At 41.0% G+C, this 23,606-nt stretch overlaps 2 protein-coding genes across 2 annotated transcripts in view; both read right to left on the reverse strand.

The window, feature by feature from the left end:
* Positions 1 to 271: 271 nt before the first annotated feature.
* Positions 272 to 15,367, reverse strand: LOC119460694 (dihydrolipoyl dehydrogenase, mitochondrial). Its single transcript, XM_049655144.1, has 14 exons — positions 15,228 to 15,367; positions 14,691 to 14,778; positions 14,352 to 14,431; positions 14,131 to 14,269; positions 13,332 to 13,432; positions 13,088 to 13,231; positions 11,528 to 11,629; positions 9,516 to 9,740; positions 8,929 to 9,056; positions 6,136 to 6,197; positions 5,574 to 5,701; positions 4,693 to 4,830; positions 3,570 to 3,659; positions 272 to 526 (listed from the first exon to the last, which is right to left on the reverse strand). Exons 1-14 carry the CDS (start codon positions 15,267 to 15,269, stop codon positions 461 to 463), a joined length of 1,533 nt encoding a protein of 510 aa, XP_049511101.1. The 5' UTR covers positions 15,270 to 15,367; the 3' UTR covers positions 272 to 460.
* A 2,537-nt stretch (positions 15,368 to 17,904) lies between these two features.
* The window catches only part of LOC119460684 (ADAM 17-like protease), a 31,814-nt gene continuing 26,112 nt past the window's right edge, over positions 17,905 to 23,606 (reverse strand). The window contains exon 21 of the mRNA XM_037721730.2: positions 17,905 to 22,127. Coding sequence (XP_037577658.1) covers positions 21,914 to 22,127 — 214 coding nt within the window. The 3' untranslated portion in view covers positions 17,905 to 21,913. The remainder of the gene's footprint in view (positions 22,128 to 23,606) is intronic.

The raw sequence follows: 23,606 nt of genomic DNA on the forward strand, positions 1-23,606 counted from the left end.
TGGAGTTGGCCTCGAGTGGTATATGCCTCTAAAAATGCAGAAACAATTTTTTGCTGTAATGTAGCGATTTAGTTAGAGGTAACAGTTCATTTAAAAACTTTAAAACAGCAAGAAAAAGACAGTATAGGTTGCAAATTATTGTCAATATTTCACTATGTGCTAACACTGTTAACCTATTTTACAATATAAAGGCAGAGTACTGCAACTAAAAGCTAGGAAGAAAGCTTTTAGCTCTCCTGTTTCTTTGCAAGTTGAGTAGTGAATCATGAAAGCAGATGTTACAAGTGGTTTATTACACTTTCAAACACTTTGCAATGCTTTCATTAAGAACATGACTCTATACAATGCACGCGAGCTCCTCTATAGTTTGTTGCACATGGTGCTCCTCCCTTGTTGCAGCAGACAGTACTGGTAACCCAGTAATGTATGCGATGCTGCCTTCATGTGCTTCATGGTCACATCAAAAGTTGATGGGCTTGCCACAGTAAGCAGCCAGGTTTGCTTCCCGAAATGCTTCAGAAACAGTCTGGAAGAAAAAAGGATGCACCACAGCAGATCAGTTAATTGATCATGAGTTTGGCAAATCAGTTCTGCAGAATCCCGCAAGGTGGAGCAGCGCCTCCTCTATTTTTTCAATGCCAGCCAGATGCGGCCGATCCAACCATTCACCGCCCTCTCCTATCGTCCTTTCCTACTCTCCCCCGTCGGCTAGCCTTCACGCCTGCTTTACAGTCATGGGGGAGAGTACCATCTGGGTGGCGCCTCACGATAGAAGTCAGAGAAACTAATCCTGACAGACGCGTGAAATAGCTGAGGGACGGAGCATCTACCGCATCTCCTCCTGAACAGCAGCGGCGCGCGCTCAGCCGCACACGTGACACAAGCAGTCGTACCATCTGGGTAACGTCACATTGCAGCAACTCACTGAACTAAGGCGCACCAACGGCTCCATTAGGGAGCGAGCGATTGCGCTGGCATTGAAATAGAGCAGGCGCTGGGTGGAGGAAGCTTCATCAAAAGGTGAAAAATTGTCATCTGCCCGAGTGTAGCACGAAGCTACAAAGGAAAGCCATACGGGTTTCTCAGAAAGAAAGCTCCACAGTTGAAGAAAAATTCATCCAGGTACGGGGATTGAACCCGGGACCAACGCCTTACCGGGGCAGTCATTCTACTATCTGAGCTAACCAAGAGGCTAGCAGATCGGAGAGTGAGGACGAATTAATAGACAACTCAAAGCACAGGGACATTGAACATGGCAAATCAGTTCTGCAGAATCCCGCAAGGTGGAGAAAGGTTCATGAAAGCTGTAGCTTGCAGAAACAGGATGGCAAAGCATAAGTTTTGTCAACTAGAATGAAGGTGATGCATGGTTCACTGTCATCTAAGTTGGCTGAATATTACACATCGAACAAGAGATGATATCCTGTAGCTGTTTACTTCCTGTGTCGAACTTCATGCTTGTGAAATATCAGTGCGAGACTTTATGTGACATGCTGTAATGAGACTACCGTAATGCCAAAAGGCTTTTGTATGAAGTGCATCGACAGGAGGCACTCAACGGGTCATAAGTTAGCATTATTTACGTCAGATTTGTGACTGCACAGCAAACTAAGTTATTGAAGTGTACTAGATTCCAGATTAACGAAACTTGGACAAATTGATTATGCATTCTGATAATCAGAACTATGTATTACAATATAATTTTGGCTCGATTAAATTTTTTTAAAATGACAACAGCATTCACATAATTAGCATCGTCCCCCAGCTCTGATTTCTAAACTTAAATGAACACCAAAAGTACCTCCTTGCATGCCAGGTCCACAACAATGAACTCAGCAAGGACTAAATTGCAAAGGTAATCTAATTTGCCCTTCATCAGTACCATCGTAAATTGACATCTGCAATGCTTGTGTAGCATCATTTATTAACACTGGTAGAATGTGACAAGACACTGTGATGCAAACTCAGCAAAGGCAGCAATGTGCAAAATACCACTGCCTAGATAAATATGGTATGGTCTAGTTATGAATAACAGCAAATCCCATGGCAGAACTCATGTTTCCACATAAAGGGACTACATACAAATGACAAAACACACTGCTTGGCTTTATGGCAGCCTTTGTAGTTCATAAAAGCAATGCTCTAAGCTCAACAAGTGCAGATGCATGTTTACTCTGAATACTGTAACTGCTACTATAGTTGTTAGGCCTCCTTGTTCAAGCTACCTGACAAAAGCTATCAAGAGTCAACTATAGTATTCATAGATACGTTTGCTTGCTATGATTATAAAGTCCAACAAAGTACCCACTCACACAGGTCACAAAAATAAAGACAAAAAATGTTCAGCAGGTGCAAATCAACTAAATTAGGAAGATATATTGGAGCAAGTACGAAGCATCAAATTGAGCCACTGTGGCACTGCATGCAAATACAGTCAAACCTCGATATAACGAAGTTCTACTTGAACCAAAAAACTTCGTTATATCGAGAATTTCGTTATATAAAGGTTTCGTTAATTCAATAGAACTAAGACGGGGAAATAAAAATATTTTGTTACATCGCGAATTTCGTTAAATAGAGGTTTGTTATAATCAAGGTTTGACTGTACAAGCATTCCCATGTGCAAGTATGCTTCCTTGGTAGCAGTGCCCACTAGAAAAAATTAAATTCTGGGGTTTTACATGCCAAAACCATGGTCTGATTATGAGGCACGCTGTAGTGGGAGACTATGGATTAATTTTGACCACCAGAGATTCTTTAACGTGCACCCAATGCACAGTACAAAAGGGTTTTTGCATTTTGCCCCCATCAAAACGCGACCACTGTGGCCAGGACTTGACCTAATGACCTCATGCTTAGCAGTGCAATGCCAATGCCATGGCAGGTGTGCAGTGCCCATGTACTAGTACCACAGTAGAAAAGGTAAGATACATGCATGGCATGCTGAGAATTGTGTGACAGCCTTCATCAAACGATCATCATCCTATTTATGTTTATGCAGACGATGTAACCTCGTTCAGAGCAGTAAGCTCTTTCAAATATTTTGCGACATTTCAAGTGAACACATTCCTTTTGAAAAATAAATAAAATGCCTTGTACAAAACGACAAGCCCTTAATTCTACAACTGGTCATGTGGCACATTTCGAACATTCATATTTCAGTAAAACTGTGTAGTCTGCACAAATAATTTTTTAAATAAGAACAAGGCTTCAGCCCCCTTTCAGGTTCATTTAAGCAGACTATACTACAACTGCAAACCAGGTTGGACATTATGTGAATAAAACAGTATGTGCACCAGGTTACCGTACCTAAGGCTTGAAAATTCTTAATCACAAGTAAAAATTTTCTAACGCCTCATAAACCTATAAGATGCAGCAGTTTAAAGGTGACATTTCCCACACTTGCATTCACACCCTTCAGCTCAATAACCAGTAGATTACAGGAACACAGCATGAATTAAAGCATTATGAAAGTGTTCCAAAGGAATGAATGTGTTCATAAGTTGTAGAAAGGTAGGCACTAAGTCCCCCATGGCGGTATGAGAGAACTCGGTACATATGCTACTCACGGGATGTGCGTGGCAAACCCTAGCAACATCCTCAGCAGATGCTCCATACTCCATTGCCAAGGCAGCTTCGTTGATGATCTCCCCAGCACACTGTAAAGCCCACAAGGGGTACTATTAATTGTTTGCATGGCAGCACAACTTGAGAACAAGCCAAAAAGAGAAAGCATTTGTGCAGTTCATTAAATTCTGCTGACCACCGCGCTGCTCCGATGCTTAAATAGAGAGAAGCATTATTGCGACAAAGGATTGTTTTGCTATTGAGTCCTCTATTAATAAAGCACAAAGGAAGCTTTAACCCTTTACCTCCAGTTGACGAGTATAGTCATAAAATTTTGTACCAATGTAACCAATGTAACCAATTGGTATGGTCATTATAAACAAAAATTTGTCACACAGCGAACCTATGACGACTATACTCATCCTATTGCATCTAGTAGTTGTGATTCCTGCATATGCCGGTCAGCTACGTGCAATTTTGCGTTCTCATCTTGCTACATCATCGGGCAACGCACAAAATCTGAAGAAACATATAGCAAGGCGTGGCATATACATATACCTAAATATATACGAAAATTTTCGCTCACGGACAAATCCGCCGATGCCAACATCAGATTTTCTGCAAAGTGGGGCCCTTAACGCCGCCGTGTTAAAAGCATCACTATAGCAAAACTATAAATGCAAACAAGGCGGAACAGTTGGTGTCAAAACCATGGAATGACAGTTCTTGTGTCTAACTTTTCATTTTGTTTGCACCACGCATGTGGCGTTCGTTCTTGTGCAGCCGTGCTCTCAGCAGACGCTGCTTTCCAATGGGAGAGCGAAGGCGACATTTCTGACAGTGAATAACGATTCGCGTGCCGAGGCAAACACCGCCTCGGGCACTGTGTTTCACCCTGCGTTCCGTTGCGTGTTTGCAGGTCACAACTTTTTGTTCGAATTGATTAAAGTTCTTTGCTTTTACGTTCAGTGAACGTTTAATATATATTGCCCTGAGTTGACTTTTGAAGTTTCCACTGTTCACGCTGTTGTTTCAACATGTTCAATAATGAGTTGTTTGACTTTTCCAACTTTACACATCGTTTATCGATTTCGTGCACAACCAAATGGTGGCCCAACAACTCACCCATCCAATCATGTGGCAACCCAGTATCCTGTCCGTCTGCTTGTCGGCCAGGATTTTCACAAAACCGTCTGTTTCATTGTTGGTTTTGGCACGGCTGTTTGCAGCCAGAGGGAACTTTCCCACCTTGTAGTCAACACCCTGTACAAATCAAGGACACATCCACTGACATGAGACTGATGTAGCAACGGAGCCACTACAGCTGTAAAAGGAATTCAGCCACATGAACCAATTATACCAATGACCTCACTTATTATGTGCTTACCATCCTCACGTGGAATCAATTATTTTTAATGATTCATGCATCTGAACTGTGTCGCAACAAGCCAAAACATTGCGAGACAGCAACATATCAGGTAGGTATGTTGCACTTTAAAGTTCATGTATGTATGGCCATGGTTAGGCTGTCATCGTATAACAAGCAATGCCTAACCTCAGTTAGCTTGACAAAGACTTATGACCAAGTGACTGGTTTGTCCAATAGCAACAACTTGGCTACATCATAACTACAACACAGCTGTGAGGGACACCGAGGGAGGCTCAAAGCTCATTTGGCCAGGTGGGCCTAGCTCTACTGAAATCTTAGCACACCGGCATTTTCATGTTTCACCATTATTGGAATGCAGCTGCTATGGTTAGGAACTAAAAAGATAACCTTGTGGTAACTGACCTCGTGACTTCTTGCTTGGCTGCAGTCACCCAGCCACTGATGCCTAACAGGCTCATAAAGGTTAAGTATCAAGCCAGCTAATGAGCCAAGAAAGGTCAAGGATTTAATGCTGTTTCATGCATGCAACCTGAACACAAATTTCCTGGCATGCAAGTCACTGCAAAAACATAATTCACGGAACATCATGAGTAAAAAAAAAAACTAGGCTGCTCACTTGGGACTTCAGATCTTCCTCAGTCTTTCCAATGAAACCAACTTCTGGATGCGTGTAGATAACTGACGGCACACAATTGTAGTCAATGTGCACTGGACCTCCCATGATACCCTCAACGCAGACAATGCCTGTACGTGCAAGGGAAATTAGTTGTTGATTACTTCTATTATTCATTATTAAGGCAATGGGCTCCACTACAAAAGAACTTGAAGAGAGGCAGAACCTTGTACAATCATTTAAAACAAACTTCATTTATTCAAAGCCTCGTATACATTGGCAACAACTTGATAGTCAAGAAGTGCTGCTAATTTTGAATGTTTAGAAACTACAATGACTAGCTGAAATGACCAAAAATTGCTTTTGATAATAAAATCTGGATGCAACCCAAGTTTCCATAGCTTTGCCTGGCAGTTTAATGTACTCATCAATGGCTGCAACAAAAATGTGTATCTAGAACATTGCAGCACAATACACATACAGCAAGTATGTTAAATCTAAAAGTTAGTACACTCCTACAAGTAAACTGTACACTTGGTGTAACTGAGTACATACAGACACTAACCTTCATCCTCTGCTTTGTGCGCCAGCATTGGACCAGGGACACAATCACCAATTGCATAAATGCTTTATGAAAGAAAGAAGCATTTGTACAAAATTACAATAAGTGAATAAGCAGTAAAACACACCTAAACAGTAGAACAGATGATGATGTTATTCCCTTCAGCATTCTTCAACTACATTTCTTGCTCACCAAAAGGACCTGACGCTTTTGAGTGAGCAGTGTTACAAGGTAAACAAAAGATATCAGACTGCAATATAAAATAAATAATAGAAAGAAACACAAACGTCTACCCTCAATGCCAACACAGGCACACACAAACTTAATATTTTTGAAATGAAACATTTGGCTTACAGATCTTTCAGCGATTACTGGGCATCTAGTTTCCCCCACAGCAAGCTCATAAAAAAGGAGAGACGCTGACATTTAGCCATATATCAGGGGCTCTGAGAGAGGGACCAGCACAGTTTGTAGATCTTTCATCGGGCAAGGAGAAAAGGGCGCGCCGCAAGCCTTTCCTCCTCTCTGGCTTGTGCGAGGTGGCGCGTTGCTGCGAAATTATTTGGAGATGTTATAGCTTGTTCTCCAGGAAATTGCAGTGATGACTAGTCATACAATGTCGCGGGGAAACCACTGCGTAGCCCTTGGGTGCAGCAGTAACTACAGTATGGAAATTTCTTTTAGCTGCACAAATATGCAACAAGCATCATTAGCCGCAGTGTGTACATCGTATGAACTATTTTGGCTGCATCAGTTTCCACTCAATGAAGAGCAGCGGTGCCTGCAAATTGCCAGAGTGAATGGGAAAATCTTCTATGTGATCACTTGGCGTGAGAACTAAAACATAAAAGTGCCCGTGTACAACCCAATGCAACCCTAGAACATGTAAGCACCAATTGTCATAGAATATATATGTGAGCCACTGGCATCATTCTCGCGCATTTAAAGTCTACTATGCTATGTGTATGTTAGCCTCCTGTATGAGGCCGATGGCGTGGCTCAACTCAGCAATCAATGCGGTTGGCTAACCAGCATGATACATATAGGCCTTGTGCTTCGGCATTGCCTCTTTTCTCTCTAAAGCAGTAATATCCAAAGGGAATCGAATAGAAAAAATGCAATGGCTCTGTGAGGATGTAATTTCCCGGGTTAGTACACAGTAGAGGTCGATCCAAACAAATGAAAAAAAAAGTAAATAAATAAAAATAATTTTAAAAAATCGGTTTTCCTCCCTTTCAGCCCTGTGAAGTTTGAAGCTTGCCTAGAATAGTCAATTGGCCAATTTGGTTGCCATCTTGCAAAAGCAATATCATGGGCTAACGCCACAATAAGACCACGTATGGCGATGCCTCATGCTCGACCCATGCGCTATGAAATAAACAATCTATAACCCAGCAGTTACCACTTTTTGGAAGCTCGTGCAGTCCACAGCCTGTCGGGGTGGTTCACACTGTACGGCATGCTGTTATTGCTAACCAAAACTCTTTTATTCGTTGGTGGAAAACACATCCAATAAACGAGGTAGTTGCACAATGCATCTACAGATGACAATTTGAATGCTTGTCAAATAAACAGCAGAACTTATTCCGTAGCGGGAGGGTACCCACACTGTTACGATGGTCGTGTATGTTAAGTCTTAACTACTCATTGCTGCTAAACCACAGCATTGAATTACACAGAGAATGATGCAGTAAGGGCACATTCGTGAAACAATTTTTAATAAATAGACAACTAATCTTTGAGGTCGAATGTAGGCTCAAACACGTGTGCACACATTGTGCTGGGTGCTCCATCCGCCTCACCAGCAGAAAAGACTCGGCGGACAATGCCAAGTTCAATCACTTCAGTACGTCTCACAGAAACGTTTCCAACGTAGAAGACGACACATCATACTAAATAGATTGTACGAGCAAGAAAAAACCACCAGCAACTACAGCCAAGCGTATACCTGGCATACAACATGGAGCGTTTGCCCAAGCCAGCATGCCAACAGCTCACAGGCTGCGAATATGGCAATGCCCATGAAAAAAAAAAAAAAGTCTACAGTGGAATCTCGTTGATCCGATTTTCACGGGAACCGGAAAATATAGCGTATCCCTCGACAATCCTATCATCCAACCGAATCATATTATCGGGAAAAGGAGAAGAAATGTATCATCCCGAAAAATGTATTACGCAGAATCGAATCAACGAGGTTCCACTGTATACCCCCCATTAAAAGTTTGAATAGTAGGAACACCTCAAGAATGCAGAGGCGCCTGAACTTTACTTTGATGAAGAACACTGCAGATTTTTGCCAGGATGCAGAAGCTGCTTTAAGTGGGTGTTGACAAAAGCAATTTAGTAAGAACTTTATGAAAAAGCAGTAACTATGTCTAAGGTCCTAGCCGTAAAGTAAGGAATGTTGCTCACAGTTTTCACAGAGAAATGACCAAAACTATTATATATGTTCAAAGATTTTTTGATCATATTGAAAGAGTCATTTTCTCAACAAAGGCAATGCCACTATTTGTTTGGAAAAGTGTCCTTGTTAACAAAAATTACTAAAGAGGAACCGTCAGCAAGTCTGTATGCCACTCCACTTGCATCACTGATGTATGTAATGCTTCGAAATATTTCCACCTTAGGTTTTGTAGGTCTTCATGCTGCTTTCAGCAGCTGACAACAAAAATTTACATTCTTGGATGCTTCGATCACTCACTCACAAGTCACCTATGCAGAAAAGTGCCAAGCATGCCACTATTACCATGTTCAGCAAGAACAAAATGCAACAAGATACTACTCACTTGGGGATGCTTTGTCTGGAAACGAGAATTGACAGTGATACGGCCACGTTGGTCCTTCTGTATGCCCATCTCCTCTAGGCCAAGGTTATCAGTGTAAGGTCGTCGACCAACACACACCAGAAGGACATCACATTCCATCTGGGGGGAAAAAAAAGGGGGGGGGGGGGTCATACAAATTTGCATGCCTGTCCCCAACTGCCCTTTAATAAACTGTATGGGACATCTCAGTCAGTTTTGCCATAAAGTAAAGCTTTCACATCTTGTTCCTTCAACCATGATATGTTGGTCAAAGCTCATCTTCAATATAAAGTACCTTTTTTTTTTTTTTTAACTGCTGGACGATCCTTCAACTAACTTTGGTAAGTAGTAGCTGCTGCCTGCGATACCACATCAGCTGCTTCGTGGATTGAAAAACATCTTTATCACAAACGTTTCATTTTTGTGGTGTTCATTAGTAAAATAACAGCTTCCTATTAGAGAAATGTAGTCTACAAAACGACTTTGAGCCAGCATTTCCATTTGGTGTTGCATTAAAGAATTCCTTTGCTTAAGGCAATGCCAATTAAGCTCACAGAGGAGGACACGGTAATGACTTACATCTTCCTTCTTGGAGGGGTCTTTGACGTCTTCCACGCTGACTTTGATAGTGCCACCTGAGCGAGTGGCGCCCATCACTTTTGTAGCCAGCTTGAACTTTAAACCCTGCTTTGTAAGGATGCGCTGGAAGCCCTTGGAGATCTCCATGTCGATGCCCATGCCCCCGATGTGGCCCAGGAACTCCACAGCTGTTACTTGAGCCCCAAGCCGAGACCAGACGGAACCCTGTTTTGCACAGTTATGCTCATAAGACAAAAAGTGACCCTAAAGTTTCAGAAAAATGACACTATTCCGCTTCAATTTATGTTGGGTCTGCCAGATCTAATGTAAACCTAGTCTGGTATAATGTAGGCAACCGCTTTCGGTTTTTTTTTCTTATTGTACACCACTCATGACTGGTCAATCCTTGATGGTGATGTGGGTGGAGAGCCGCTCGGACCAGGAAAAGAATTGGCTTAGAATTATTACGTTATTGTGGCCATATACTCACATGCACTCAATATCTAATAATGGAGAGAAAAAAAACTTGCTACTGCCCTATGAGATAACACAAGCTAAGCGCTACGAGGCATGCTGTTTGACATAGGTATATGTGAATGCTAGACATAAGAAAATACTTCTCTCTGCTCTGTATTTGAAAGGGTTGTGCGCTATGTATATTCCATTCCATTTTATTTTCCTTCGTGAAAAAGGAGGGGACGGGACTAAAAGTCGCAACAGCGACTTGACAGAGGTCCCGACTCCCTGTTACATGGCAGTACAGCTGTCGCAGAGAACGAACATCGTTCATAGATAAATACTTTAGACACTGATCACAGGCAATATGCATACAAGAACATGGTTTTACATTGCACAGACAAATAGAAAACAAAAAAAAAGCTTCATTCAAATAATACAGTAAGAAAACACTGCTATTCTAGGAAAGTTTGTCCCGACAAAAACACTTAATGGCTGTAGTAGAAGCGCACAGAGGATCAAAATCCTCCCTGAATAGTTTATTTATTAGTACAGGCACCGTGTAACGCAATGATTGTGTATAACCGTATACTCTGGTGGTGGGCACAGCCCATGGTTCTTTGAACCTAGTATTCCTTATACACGGATATTCTTTCAATTTCGCTAACGAGAGAGAATAGTTTTCATTATAACGGAGGAAGCATTTGTATATCATCGTTATTCTGTAGTCAGCGTTATTCTGTAGTATATGGCAGCATGACATCACTATTTAGTTTAGTCAAACATGGAAACAAAGCGACACTGGTGCTTAAGTAGCAAATAACAGCGGCACAAATACATGTGTAATTTAAAGAGTGATTATAAGAGAAATAAATTATATGTAATTCAATTTGCATACAGAGGTGCATTCCTAGCAAAATGATGCCGAACTAATGTACCATCTCTCCAGAATTATGTGTGAACTCGTGAAACCAAGCTATAAGAGGCATTTCCTTTTCTACATTAATTAAAAATTTGGGGGCTTTAAGCTCGAAAACCACAATATGATTACAACGTAGTAAGGGACTTATGTCGTTGCGAGACACTCCATATCAATTTTGATCACCTGCGGTCTTTTAATGTGCACCGAATGCACAGTACACAGGTGTTCTGGCATTTTGCCCCCATTGAAATGCGGCTGTCGCAGCCGGATTTGATCCCACGCCCTCAAGCTTAGCAGTGCAACGCTATGCCACCACGGCGGGGTCCTTTCTACATTTGTCAGCTTGTATGACACAGGTGTCATTCATTGAGTATTGTGTCTAAGGTGCATTTAGTGAATGTTTGTGCTACAACGAAACATTGCAATGTGAATCTTTTAAGCATAAAATGTGGTCTGTCTTGCTTTTTCCAATTCACATTTAATTCCGGCATGACAGGTTGTCAAACTGAATAACAGCTACACAAACTGAAAGAAAATGTGCTTCAAGAGTTGGCAATTTCAAGTTACTTTACAACTGCTCACATTTTTAGTTTCCAAAGTAAGCATGTGAAATAACCACGTTGCAACCACACACCAGTTCAAGTCCAATTACACCAGCGCCGATTACAATCAGCTTCTCTGGCACTTTCTTGAGACTCAGGGCACCCGTCGAGCTCACAATGGTGTCTTCATCCACCTGCAAGAAAATTAGGTTCATGTGCAAAGCACATGCATTTACCGCAACTTAAAATGCTTAGCGTTGCCTATGTTCATTTCATTCACTAATACCATCAGCCCAGGTAAGGCTGTTACAGGAGTGCAAGACATTAGTATAGCGCACAGACAAGAAAAAAACATTGTGCACAGAAAGGAATGGATTGCCTCAGATGTGCCAGTCAAAGGCACTAAGAAAAATAGGCACACGGACATCTACAAGAAATTCTGGAATCTACAACAAATGCAGGAACTGCCTTAAATACATTAACGACATCATACAGTACACTATGCAGCACAAATGAACAATTTAGAGCACACAATATATTGTACAAAATACATAGGCAGGACAATTGCCCTTAACATCATGAACAGTTGTTGGAAAAAAGCCTTCACTATGTCAAGAAATGCTCTTTTAAAATTTCAATGACAAACTGTAGAAATGACAAAGCATGTAGAACATGTCTAATACAAATTTTTTTTGTGACAATCTTGCCTTGTGGATGCAAGGATCCCATTTATTCTGAATGTGCCCAAACTATGCTGTACCTTTAATCTGCTTGGAGGTATCGAGGTTTATAAGGAGGGAGGTATTGTGCGTCCTGTTGAAGTTCCTGGAGCACACAGACCTAATTTCATAATTGACCACATACACCCTACATGGGGCATATATAAGCAGAGCAATGCCGACATAACCCTGGAAGGCTAACTTTGCCTGCGCACATGGAACACAATCATTCACTACTCACCCCACTTTAAGAGGAGCACTGACACATTTTTAAAGTTGTAGATGCTCTTTCTCATAGTTTTTGCACATATACCTATGAATAACATTTATCAAGCATAAATGATATGACACACGAAATATCTAAACTTGACACTAAAGTTTAACTCAAAATGCCGGACAGAGTGTTATTGGCAAAATTGGGACATCATGACATGCAGCGATATTTGTCGCCGTTGTGTAGCAACAAAGCTACGTAGGATGACATTGCGCACAAAAAAAAAAAAAAAACAATAGTGCTTCATGCCTTTCTTGTGGCTGCACTTGAGTATGGTAACCGCAGTGATTGCAGAAACAGCAAGCCAGTATATAATGATGTCATGACGCCCCCACAACCTGAATTCCAAAACTCAAAACTTGTTCATAAAAACAATTAGTATTGTATTAAATTATTTAGGCCACTCTTACTCTTGCCAGTATTCTTTATAGAGTCTAGAGTGCTTGGACGTTATTTGTTGAATAAGTTGAAAATGTGTCAGTACTCCTTTGAACGAACAAGCAGTCACTTTCCGTTGTTAAATAGGAGAAGTCTGCCAGCTACAGGTGGTGGTGAGCAGCCTAACACATTGCAACAGTACAGTGTTGCCTTCAGCTAAGATATTATGGTTGGGAAAAGTACTACAACGGTTCCACAAAGAAAAATGTGAGAATACTTACTGTAATCCCTGCAAAAGGTGTCACTTCTGATCCTGTAGCAATCAGGATATTTTTGGTCTTTACAACTTGAGACGAGCCATCACGCTTAAGTGCGGTGACTTCATTTTTGCCAGTAATCTTGCCGTGAGCCTGGATGTGTGTGACCTGCACCAATGAAATCAGGAACAAGACACTGGGTGCTGCTGACAGTCTGTTTCCTATGCTTAGGCTAATTACAACAGCATGCTTTCAGAGTTGTACTTACCTTATTCTGCTTGAAAAGATGTGCTATTCCACCAGTGAGGGCTTTTACAGCTGAACTCTTTTGTTCCATAAGTTTTTCAAGGTTTAGACGGACATTGTCAACTATTTGGTGTGCCATGAGAAAAAGAAAAGTGCAAACAGCTTTTCCAGTCAGTCAACGTTGGGACCATGTAGAAAATGTGTTTCTTAACATTGTTATCTCATTACTTTGCATTATTGTCATCACACTAATGCAGTGGTGAATAATTCAGTATGACTGTTCTGCTTGCTAACTTAGCATAAGCACTTCGAACTGGCAGTACAATCACACTGCTTTCATTTCAATAGCTTAACTAGCATTACTAAAACCAAAAACAGCGCATAGAATGAGATGAGCAAGTGATCGAGACAAACACAACACTGCTAAAATCGACTACAGGACTTAATATATACACAACCAAATGCCTGTGGGTACACTCCAGTACAGTGCACTTAGTAAAATGTACATTACTTAGTAAAATACACAGTGCAGTCCATTCACAATGATACCACTTTTAGCTTCATCGTGATACAATGCTACATGGTTACAACAAATGGGTTTTCGAACTCTAGTTATCATCATAAGCAGTGTGTTGCGGTTACTAAGGCAGATGTATACTGCAGCATAAAGCTTAGTTGATAGCAACAGTATACCTAAGAATTGTTACAGCTCCCCGAGACTTTACAACTACCAAAGATGTTGGCCCACAGCTGTCCTAACTTACAAACAATGCTGGAGAATATTTTTACATGCTGCATGAGTGTTTTCAATGGGTGATCACCTTCAATTCCTCGGTTCTTGAAGTCGCTCGAATGTGCCATATGGTAGAGGTGTGAGTTGTGCAGCAATGCTTTGGAGGGAATGCAGCCCACATTGAGGCAGGTTCCACCCAAGGTGTCATCCTTTTCTATACACGTAGTCTGCATGAAACGGCACAACGCCACATAAGACGCGGTGCCGAGAATATAAAGATGTCCAAAGGCATGTGTAAGATTTGGTTACCTTTAATCCTAACTGTGCAGCTTTAATTGCGGCCACATAACCACCAGGACCACCACCGATGACAACCAAATCTTGTTCCTCTGCAATTCGATCACGTTCATTATCACACACATATCCAAACGGCAAGACGCATCATGCAACAAACAAATATTAACTATAAAGCATCTACAAATCTAATATGGGTTATATATATATTACAGCGAGGGTACGTTCTGGAAGTGGGAGACTGTTTACAAACGCATGCGAGAGCGATAAGACATATCGTGGGAACGGGAGACGTAATATGTGTACACGTCCAGCCTCAGGACTTGACTGTTGTGACTCCAAGTAAGTCTTTACCTGTACTGCTAGAGTAGTTCCGGTGGTGTGACGTCTGGACACCGGGTACCGCGATGCCCGTACACGCTGACCTTTGCAAGGTAGAAGCCTGTGTCCGTGCGAAAACATGTCAAAACCGACACAGCCTGCGGCAAACTGAGAGCAGAAGTTCAAGTATGCAGCAACAGATTCACGTATAATGTCGATAATGTGGCTGACTTTTTACAGAAAGTCAACAAGCCCGACGCGACGCTCTACGACGGAATATTCATGGACACGCACCGAGACCACCTGGTCAATTTGTTACGAATGTAAATAAACACACGTTACGCGTGGCCTATACGCAGTATGACATACGTAAAGACCATGAAGCAATAATCATTTACAGTTTGAGTGAACACATAAGGCACCGGTCAAAAGCACTAACGATTTCGGTCTGCTATCTTTAGGAAGGTGCATCAGAGCATGCTTTGCCAATGCACTCAAGAACTCGGCTAGCGTCGCCCGTAACAACCGCTGAGGTTTGGCCACGCTTTCTGAAGTGAATTTTATGCTCACCCTTAGAGCTGGAATTAACCTCATCCACAAGTTTGACTGCATACTGTATTTTCGCACGTCTTTCGATGCGGGAAGGGCAAACAGACGGCAAAATCGACCGACTTCGGCGGCAGCGCCACTTAGCAGTGAAAAACTTAACTGCACTTTGACTAAAAATAATTTTGTGCTCTGGTGAACCTTTATTGATGGTCTCTGTATTTGTTACTAAAATGCATTAATATGTATATATTTTCTTAACCTTATAATTTATCTCGACCGCGAAGTACGTGGAAATTTAGCACTGCTATTCGGAGCGCCAGCAGTGCAAGCGCGTTATTAGAGGGCTGGTAGGCAAAAGAAGCAGACGACGTCTACGTCGCTACCAGAACGCTACAATTTTATCTAGTGTGGCCAATCCCCCTCGTGGGTACGAGCCATGTTTTGAGGCAACAACAACAACAACAATTAAACTAAACCGACTGGACTATTCAAGAATATAGAGCATGTGATATGGTCTGTGTTACAGCACACCTCGTCCGAAATGTTCCAACACGGCACGTTGTTTGCGTTCAAGTTTGCGCAGTTGATCACTTCTTAACTAAAGCCCCTTGATCGACGCTCTTCCGAGCTTTCTTGCGGAAAACGTCAGGGAGAGGCTTTATTCGAACCTTTTCAGCAAAGAGGCGCCTAAAAGTTCTGTTTGGCTGTTATCCAAGACATTAAAGCTAAGCTTCTGTTTAAGCGATGTAGCTGTAGTGGCAAATGCATACTAGCTGAAAGTGAGCTGCAATAATTAGCAGCAGCATGTATAAATATTGCTGCAGGCTCCGAGCTTTATAAGTTTATTTTGAAGCGAAATTCGATTTTATTCTAATCATCACAGATGATGAGGGCAAAGAAAGGATCCTATATGTTCATATGCGCATAAATTATTTAGTGCTGAAATTCGCCATATCAGCAGAATATTGTTCTAGCAAGTGCTTTCCCGATTTTATTTTATTTATCGGGAAATTTATTCTAAGCATCCCTGAAACATCACAGATTTGAACATAGTGATCTGACCAACATTTGCCAGCTGAACCAGCAGACCAACAGAACCATGCCCATAATATATATGAAAAAAAAGAAAGAAAAAAAGTTCTGATGTCAGCACTGACAAAATAATATACTGGTGCTGTCAAAACTTGCACATTTGTTGTCAGCCCGGCGAAATTCGGTGACCGAAATTTGTTGCAACTCCCCTTGAACACCACTCATATGCCGCATGTTACATTGAAAATTACTCAGCTAGCATATTCATCTGAAAGTACGAGAAACCATTAGTCAAGGTAAATTTCACTGATCAGTTCAGTAAGCGTGTGCAAGGCAGCTTTTAAGCTGTATTGCAAGAATACGGATAGCTTGGTTGGATATAGCATTAATTGGGTTGCATTATCGTCTATGGAATGTTACTCAAGCTCAGAATAAAACAAACACTGCCAGAGTCCTCAGAAGTGACCAGTTGAACACCATCCAGAATCAAGGTTGGTTTTTTAAGCTAGATATTAGCGTGCAGTAGTGATAGGTAGTCTGTGACACATCCATCAAATGATGATGGGAACTGTTATCATAAGGTTAAGGGCAATAGTGAGATATTCTTTTGTTTCATATTCTTTTAGTAGTGGAGACGGGACTCTGTCAGCAGTGTAGTAGCTATGCAGCTACACCTTGCTTTCAATATAAAGCCAGACCAGCGGCGTACCAACTATTTCTCGAGTGGGCGGGCAAACTGCAGAGGCTGTCACTATCTCTCTGTCTCTCATTTTACTTGGTGTTTAAGTCTACAGCACAAATGTATCGCTAGTTAAGGTAATAGTATTGTCGAGGTTCTACAGAACGAAGTACAATCAACACAAATTACTCTCAATACTAAAAAACAAAGAAAGAGAGCAGATGTGTGTGACCTTGGAGCATTACAACTCGATTTCCAGCAAAGCTGTCTTTTTTTTTTTTTTTCGAATAAATGTTTCAGTTTCCTGTAATTATATCGCATACTTTAAAAAGTTGCCCATATATGACTGTTCCATTTGAAACCTTGTCCCCCATGTAATGCTTTGGAGCACTTTTCGCAGGCGAGAGAGAGAGAGAGAGAGCAAGGAGAGGAAAGGCAGGGAGGTCAACTGGAAACCTATACGCATCCCGTATGATCCATAAGAACACAAGGGAAAACGAGGGTTTAGTAATTATCAGCAACACTTGCATTTAAAGCAGGAAAGTGAGTTACACAATGCACTGTGCTTAAAATTCTACCTATTTTCATGGAATTTCAAGTCCGTATTTCTTGCAGTTGTTTTAGGAGACTGGGAAAGCGACAGTATGACATGTACACTGGAACACTTCAATTAGGTACCCATCTACAAAGGCTGTAATGAACTTACACAGAATAAACATTTACCGCTTGTCACTCAGAACATTGCTTCCTACTTCTAATTAATATAAACACTGTGCCCCACATAGTTTACCTTGTATACTGGGGGGCAAACGACTAAATGCTGTGTATAAAGCCCCCCCCCCTTTCGGTAGATACACCTGTGAGCCAGACCCATCCAAGACACAAAACGATGAAATGTTTTGCCCAATGTATCCCAAGTGTTTCACATTGTTCAACTTACTAACGTTTTGGTTGTGCTAATATGGTTAAAGAAACACAAATGAGAGAGGAGGAGGAGGAAATGGCTTTATTTTGAATTTTGAGCACTTGCATCAGGACATAATAATGATTTTCTTGAACTTTTAGCATGACTAGAACAATTTAAATCAAAATACACATACTCTTTAATTCAGGGTGACTACAAGTCAATAAATAATATAAGTGAACACGAAGTGGGGCAGGTGCATATTGAACGACATGAAGCTTAATGACTGACTTGGAATTGGCGGCAAGGTGACCAGCTCCGGTTGTTGTAAGTGAACTTGGGCTTGCTGCTTTAGCAGAGTTGCTTGTAAAATTCACTTGCTTACCACGGATTTTTGGGCTTGTTTGCATTAAAGTTGTTTCATAAAAAAAAAGTTATTTTACAGTTGGCCTGGATTGGAGCAATCACTTCGGTTTGTAACTACTAAAAGCAAGAAGAGTGCCTCAAAAGCTATTACCATAGCTGCTTAGAACAAGGCAGTGTTGTATTTGGTAATGGCAAGTTTCTCTGTTTAATACATTCAACCACATTCTAAAGGCATGTAAATTATAGAGCATGGAGTTTCCTTTAAATTCAGGTGAGCCGGACATTTAAATGCACTTTTATTTTTTAAACATGCCACTTGCGTCAAGCTCTTTTTGGAAAAGCTTCTCTGTTTTTTGGGGGAGGCTTTTTCTTTCTTTCCTTTCTTCAGAAGGTTATCCATTCCTTGGCCTGAACTGGTTACTTTGATGAAGGGGTGACACTACGCACACATGTCTCCAAACACAAAGTGGGATGTTGCACAGGGCCTTTAGTGGAAAAAAAAAAAAAAAGCGATAGCGCTCAACACCAAAGTTTAACCAACACTAACACATGAGCAAAACAATGAGCACAAAACAAGCACTCCTCCTCGGTGTTTTTTGACGAATGTGAAAGTAATGTTTGCTAAAAAAAGGTGACAAGGCTTGAAACACATGTTCAAACATTAAATCAATGTAACCACTGTAGACACGGATGCTCTGCTGTCTTAGCAAAACTGAGCAGTGCACAACAATAAACAAAGATGCACAATGTAGCAGAGTTCAATAAAAATCACAACTCCTCAAAAGCTCAAACGTGAGCACCAGGCAAGTTGCCATACACACTTCAATCAATTTTGTTCAAATACATAAGAAACAAAGCCGCAAAAGGTCAAAACATCAGTTTAGAAGGGAACAAAATGGTAGGAACATGCTTAACAACCAATGGTCAAACAACGCTAAGAAAACTAAGCATGGCACGTTAGGGTAAAAGTTCACAACCAAAGTATACCCCTTGTAAAACGCAGTAAGAAATGTGGTTCACATTTCCGAAAAAGTGTTACATACTTTCTGGGGAAAAAAATTCACCAACACTTTCATGCAAATGGCACAACAGAACAAGGTAGGAAACACGTAAACCAATGATAAAGGTAAAAAAAACATTGTAAAATCATGCGAAATACCCTAACTTTCAAGTGCTATGCTGTCTACCTGATGAAAATAGCAATTGAGCAGACACTAAAATGTTTTTACTTTTCGATAAAATAAACTCTTGTTGCAACTGAAATGATTAATTCGGGACACAGGACTTGCCCTCCATTTCAAACACTGTTACGATTACCAACAAGATGTAAAATAACCCGCAACAAGTGTAACCTGGTCTGTTATTTACAACCATGCCACTGCCTCATAAAACTGCTACCATTCCACACATGAAAGGGACCCCAAGGGCTGCTTGTGAAAACTGCACGTCCTTATCTACAAGGCTTTGTGGCTCCCATCATAATATCAAACATGGCAATTTGTCATGTTTGTCCTGACATGTCTGCTCTTGTAACATAATGTAAGCTACAAGAGCGGGCAGAGTGCAACACCTGCAATTCCCGCGTTGCTTATTCAGTTCAACGTAACCAGACCAAATTTCCCTTTTTTAATCTCTTTCGTTTACAGGTCTGTGAATATGCTTTTTTCTGCCGTACAAAGAGACTTGCCAATGACGGCTGCCACCTTTCATGACGGAACAGATAGCAATATCATGAAACGAGATGGGTGAAATGTAATGCAGGATTGAAGGAAGGGGCATCATAAGTGGTTAGAGGAGGGGGGGATGACAGTCACTGCTTTACCAATGCTCTGTTTAGATAGAGAAGCAAAGGCAACCACTTGCCCAGTCCTTCCATCCCCACTCCTGACACTGCTGATAAAAACAGAAAATGGAGGCCAGGAGTGTTCTATCTTCTTTCTTAAATTTACACAAACATATTTTGTTCCAATACCTTCAATGAAAGTTGCTTATAGCTTTTTGGGATGTGAAAATCAAAAGGCCGCAAAAAATAGAAGTCTGTAAGAACTGGGCAACACGAACTGTTTTCACATGCAAGGAGTGAACTTTTCTGACCTCCCAGCGTTTAAAATATACAAGCTTAGAACAATATGGATAGGTTTTACTGGAGGCTTGCACTGAATATCTTCGTGCTTTTGCCACGCAGCTGTTTCTCTGGAGAGAAAGACAATAAGTGATTGGTTTTAAAACATACTGGCAACATAGTTAAAAACGCACACACAATTGATCTGTGCAGTTATACATCTCTATGTTTCGAGAGGCAACACCTCTGCAGTGATAGCTCCCTGTCTTACAAAACATGCTAAATGTCTTCGTAAACTTTTACCCAGTGCGGTAATGAAACAGTTGGTTTCGGAACATAAAGCTGTTTTCAGCTGTTTACTGATGTGACCAATTTCTTGGTTGAAGTTTGTCTGTACATATTGCCAACACTCTCCATAGTATCTGTCCATGCTTGTCAACTCCAAGTTTTATAAGCATGAATAAGTGTCGGCACAAGGTAAAGACAAGATTGTTTTATCAGTTGCGTTAAAATGCATCTTCTTGGTGCCACTCGGAGCAAAGAGGAATACCTCCAGTATCCAACAAAAAGGAAGACAAAAGAAACTTGGGCCGGTTTATTTGGTGATCTGACTCTGTGGAAGTGGCATTTAAAGTAACTAGGGGTGTGGGAATATTTGAAAATTTTAAATACTAGTCATACATATATGTTTTATTATTTGTATTCAATTAAGAAACCATGTATTTGAAATTTTTTGAAAACTTGATACGATACGAATATTATTCAAAACAAATCGAATACATTGCTGGCAGTGTGGGAGCAGACACAATTCTTTATGTTTGCTGCTATGTACTTTCGTATTTCCTTGTCGTTGTTTTACATCAGTCTTTGTGATCTGTCATATTGTTCTTTCTTTCCTCTTCACTTCCGTTTTTCCTTTCTTCAATTTCTGTTTGTATACCCTACTCCCTAAAAAATTTTATATTTGCACACCCCTAAAAGAAATACATCCTTGTTACAGGAAACGAAGATGGCATAAAGGTGATATGCACACAAGCCACAGAGTACACAACCAATGACACAGGTAGTCACTTAGGCCATTTACATTAGGAACTGCAGCAATGCTCAAGGAAAGGGCACTGCTACAAAAGTCATCCTCATCCACGCTACACAAAATGAAATGTCACGCTCACACTCATGGTCAAAATAGAAAATTTGCAAACCAAGTGAGAATGTGCTTCTATCTGTTGTCTCACTGTTCACATACATTGCTTTCTCTTCCGAAAGTACACCATATAATGCAACATGTGCAAACGTGATGTGTCAGTCACCTGTATTTGAGCTTTGTTGTTTCATAATGACAGAATACTATCCAAGTTTCATGTGCAAGAAACAACAGGAAGAGGAAAGCAATGAAAGTAATCAGGATAGCACAAACACTGACTGAATATCAGGTGAGCTGAGCTGTTTGTGTTTCTGCCATGTTCAGCATCACCCTTATTCATTCAAGGCTGTATTCTCAGACAGGGAGTTTTCTTAATGCTCCAAGTCTCCCATCCAAGTGAAATAAATTATTTTGCCCTTTTTTTTTTCTCAAAAACATGTAACATCACTTCAGTCATTTTCATCAAACCAAGACAAAAATTATGAGAAAAGCATATGTGAATGACAATGACAACTGCTAGCTAAAGGGCTGTGTAGTTTTCAATGTGTTGCCTCGAACGGCTGCCAGGTCGCTCGGACGAGACAGATGCCGCACTCGGTCGCCCGTAGCCCTGAGTGTGCAGGGGATGGTGGTGGTAGTAGTCAGACGGGTCATGCCTGCTGTAGTTGCCACCTTCAGTAACGCTGCTCGGCCTCGCGTAAAGCCGTCCCTCGTACCTCGGTGGATGCATGCCGCTGAAACAAGAGCCAACATGGTTTCATCACACATCGTCCGCTAGACTTCCTTCACCCGTCTGCTACCAAAACAAGTGCTTACTTCTGGATCTTACCTACAACTTGCTTTTGCAAGACATATTTATTATTCTTCAAGAAAGTGCAGTTAAAATGTGAGGTCGCTGGAATCAAAAACGTCTGCGACAACTCTAGAACATCACAAGAAAGGGCTTCCTCATGCAAGCTATCTGTGCCCTATGATAGCTAGATATGAGATGCCCTCTATGAGGGCTCCCATTCACAACTACTGATAACAGTTGCGGTAAGATGCACAGGTTTTGCCAAAAGTTTCAAAGCGACTATGTAAGCAACCAGGGCTGTTTCCATGCCATGTACTGGGACCTCTGTGAAGCTTGCAGTGCTCCAATGTCCCGAGGTAGAAGAGGAAAGTTTCAGCCACACTCCTGGCTTTGGAATATAAGGAGTGCTGCCTGGTCACCACAATGCCTGATGACAGCTCGTCACATGTAATTCCTTTGAAACTTGTAGCAGAGGCTGTGCATATTTAAGAAATAATTCTCAACTGGCAACAACGTGTACTCAATACTGTCAGACATAATGGTACATACCAGACAGACATAATGACAGTAATACAGAAAATTTGGCGAGTTGGTTTTTGTTCATAATGATAGTAAAGAGCCCAAAAAAGGGGAACGAGGGCAAGATGGAAGACAGGAGGAGCACTCACTAAGAAATAATGTGATATATATACATGTCAGGATAACAACCAGCAGATGACAAAATTTACTACTCAATGTAACAGGGTTATGTAGTAATAGAATCACATGAGCATACATGAACATAGAATTACAGTCAATGCCCAGATAAATATTTCACCTCTGTATATTACTGTGCATAATGTGATAGGCCTCTATCACAAGGTTTGTGGCTTCTTGCCTACTTGGGCTAAGAGCGTCTGTTTCATGAAAAATGGCGTCATATTCACACGTTACAATAAGCAGTTAAATAAGACTGCACATTATACGAATGTTATTCTTATGTTTTCTGAGTCGATAATTTACGCATTGTCCATTCTGGCCAATATAAACTTTGCTACAAGATTATGTAATTTTGTGTAGTACACCTGTGCAGCAAAGCCAAAACCTAACCTTGGGGTTCAATTTACACAAGTTGCGATCAATTGTGGAATCTCGTTTTTTTCTTTCTGTTGACCGCCACACAAACTTGCCTAAGCTTCACAGGATCTGCGAGGGCTACAGTCACATTATAACGATTAGCAACATTTTTTAAACCATGTAATGGACATAAGGAACAACAGCTACTTTCCTTGGCTTATCCATATCACTTCTTGCATCTCTCTGTGCATCCTTGTTCTTAATCTTCCTTATTAACTTTTCAGAGAATTGAGCAATTAACTTAGCTCAATTAGCTTAGTTCTGCACTTTTTCATGAAACAGACATTCTTAGCCCAAATAGGCA

The sequence above is a fragment of the Dermacentor silvarum genome, chromosome 8, assembly GCF_013339745.2.
Source record: "Dermacentor silvarum isolate Dsil-2018 chromosome 8, BIME_Dsil_1.4, whole genome shotgun sequence".
Classification (NCBI taxonomy): Eukaryota; Metazoa; Arthropoda; class Arachnida; order Ixodida; family Ixodidae; genus Dermacentor; species Dermacentor silvarum.

Excerpts from the sequence above, each read along its gene's own strand:
- LOC119460694 (XM_049655144.1), bottom strand. The coding sequence starts at position 15,269 with ATGCAGTCAAACTTGTGGATGAGGTTAATTCCAGCTCTAAGG. Across the intron at positions 13,232-13,331 it reads ATCTTTTCAAGCAGAATAAG|GTCACACACATCCAGGCTCA; the intron begins GTAAGTACAACT and ends TCATTGGTGCAG. Across the intron at positions 527-3,569 it reads GGGTTTGCCACGCACATCCC|ACTGTTTCTGAAGCATTTCG; the intron begins GTGAGTAGCATA and ends TTTTTCTTCCAG.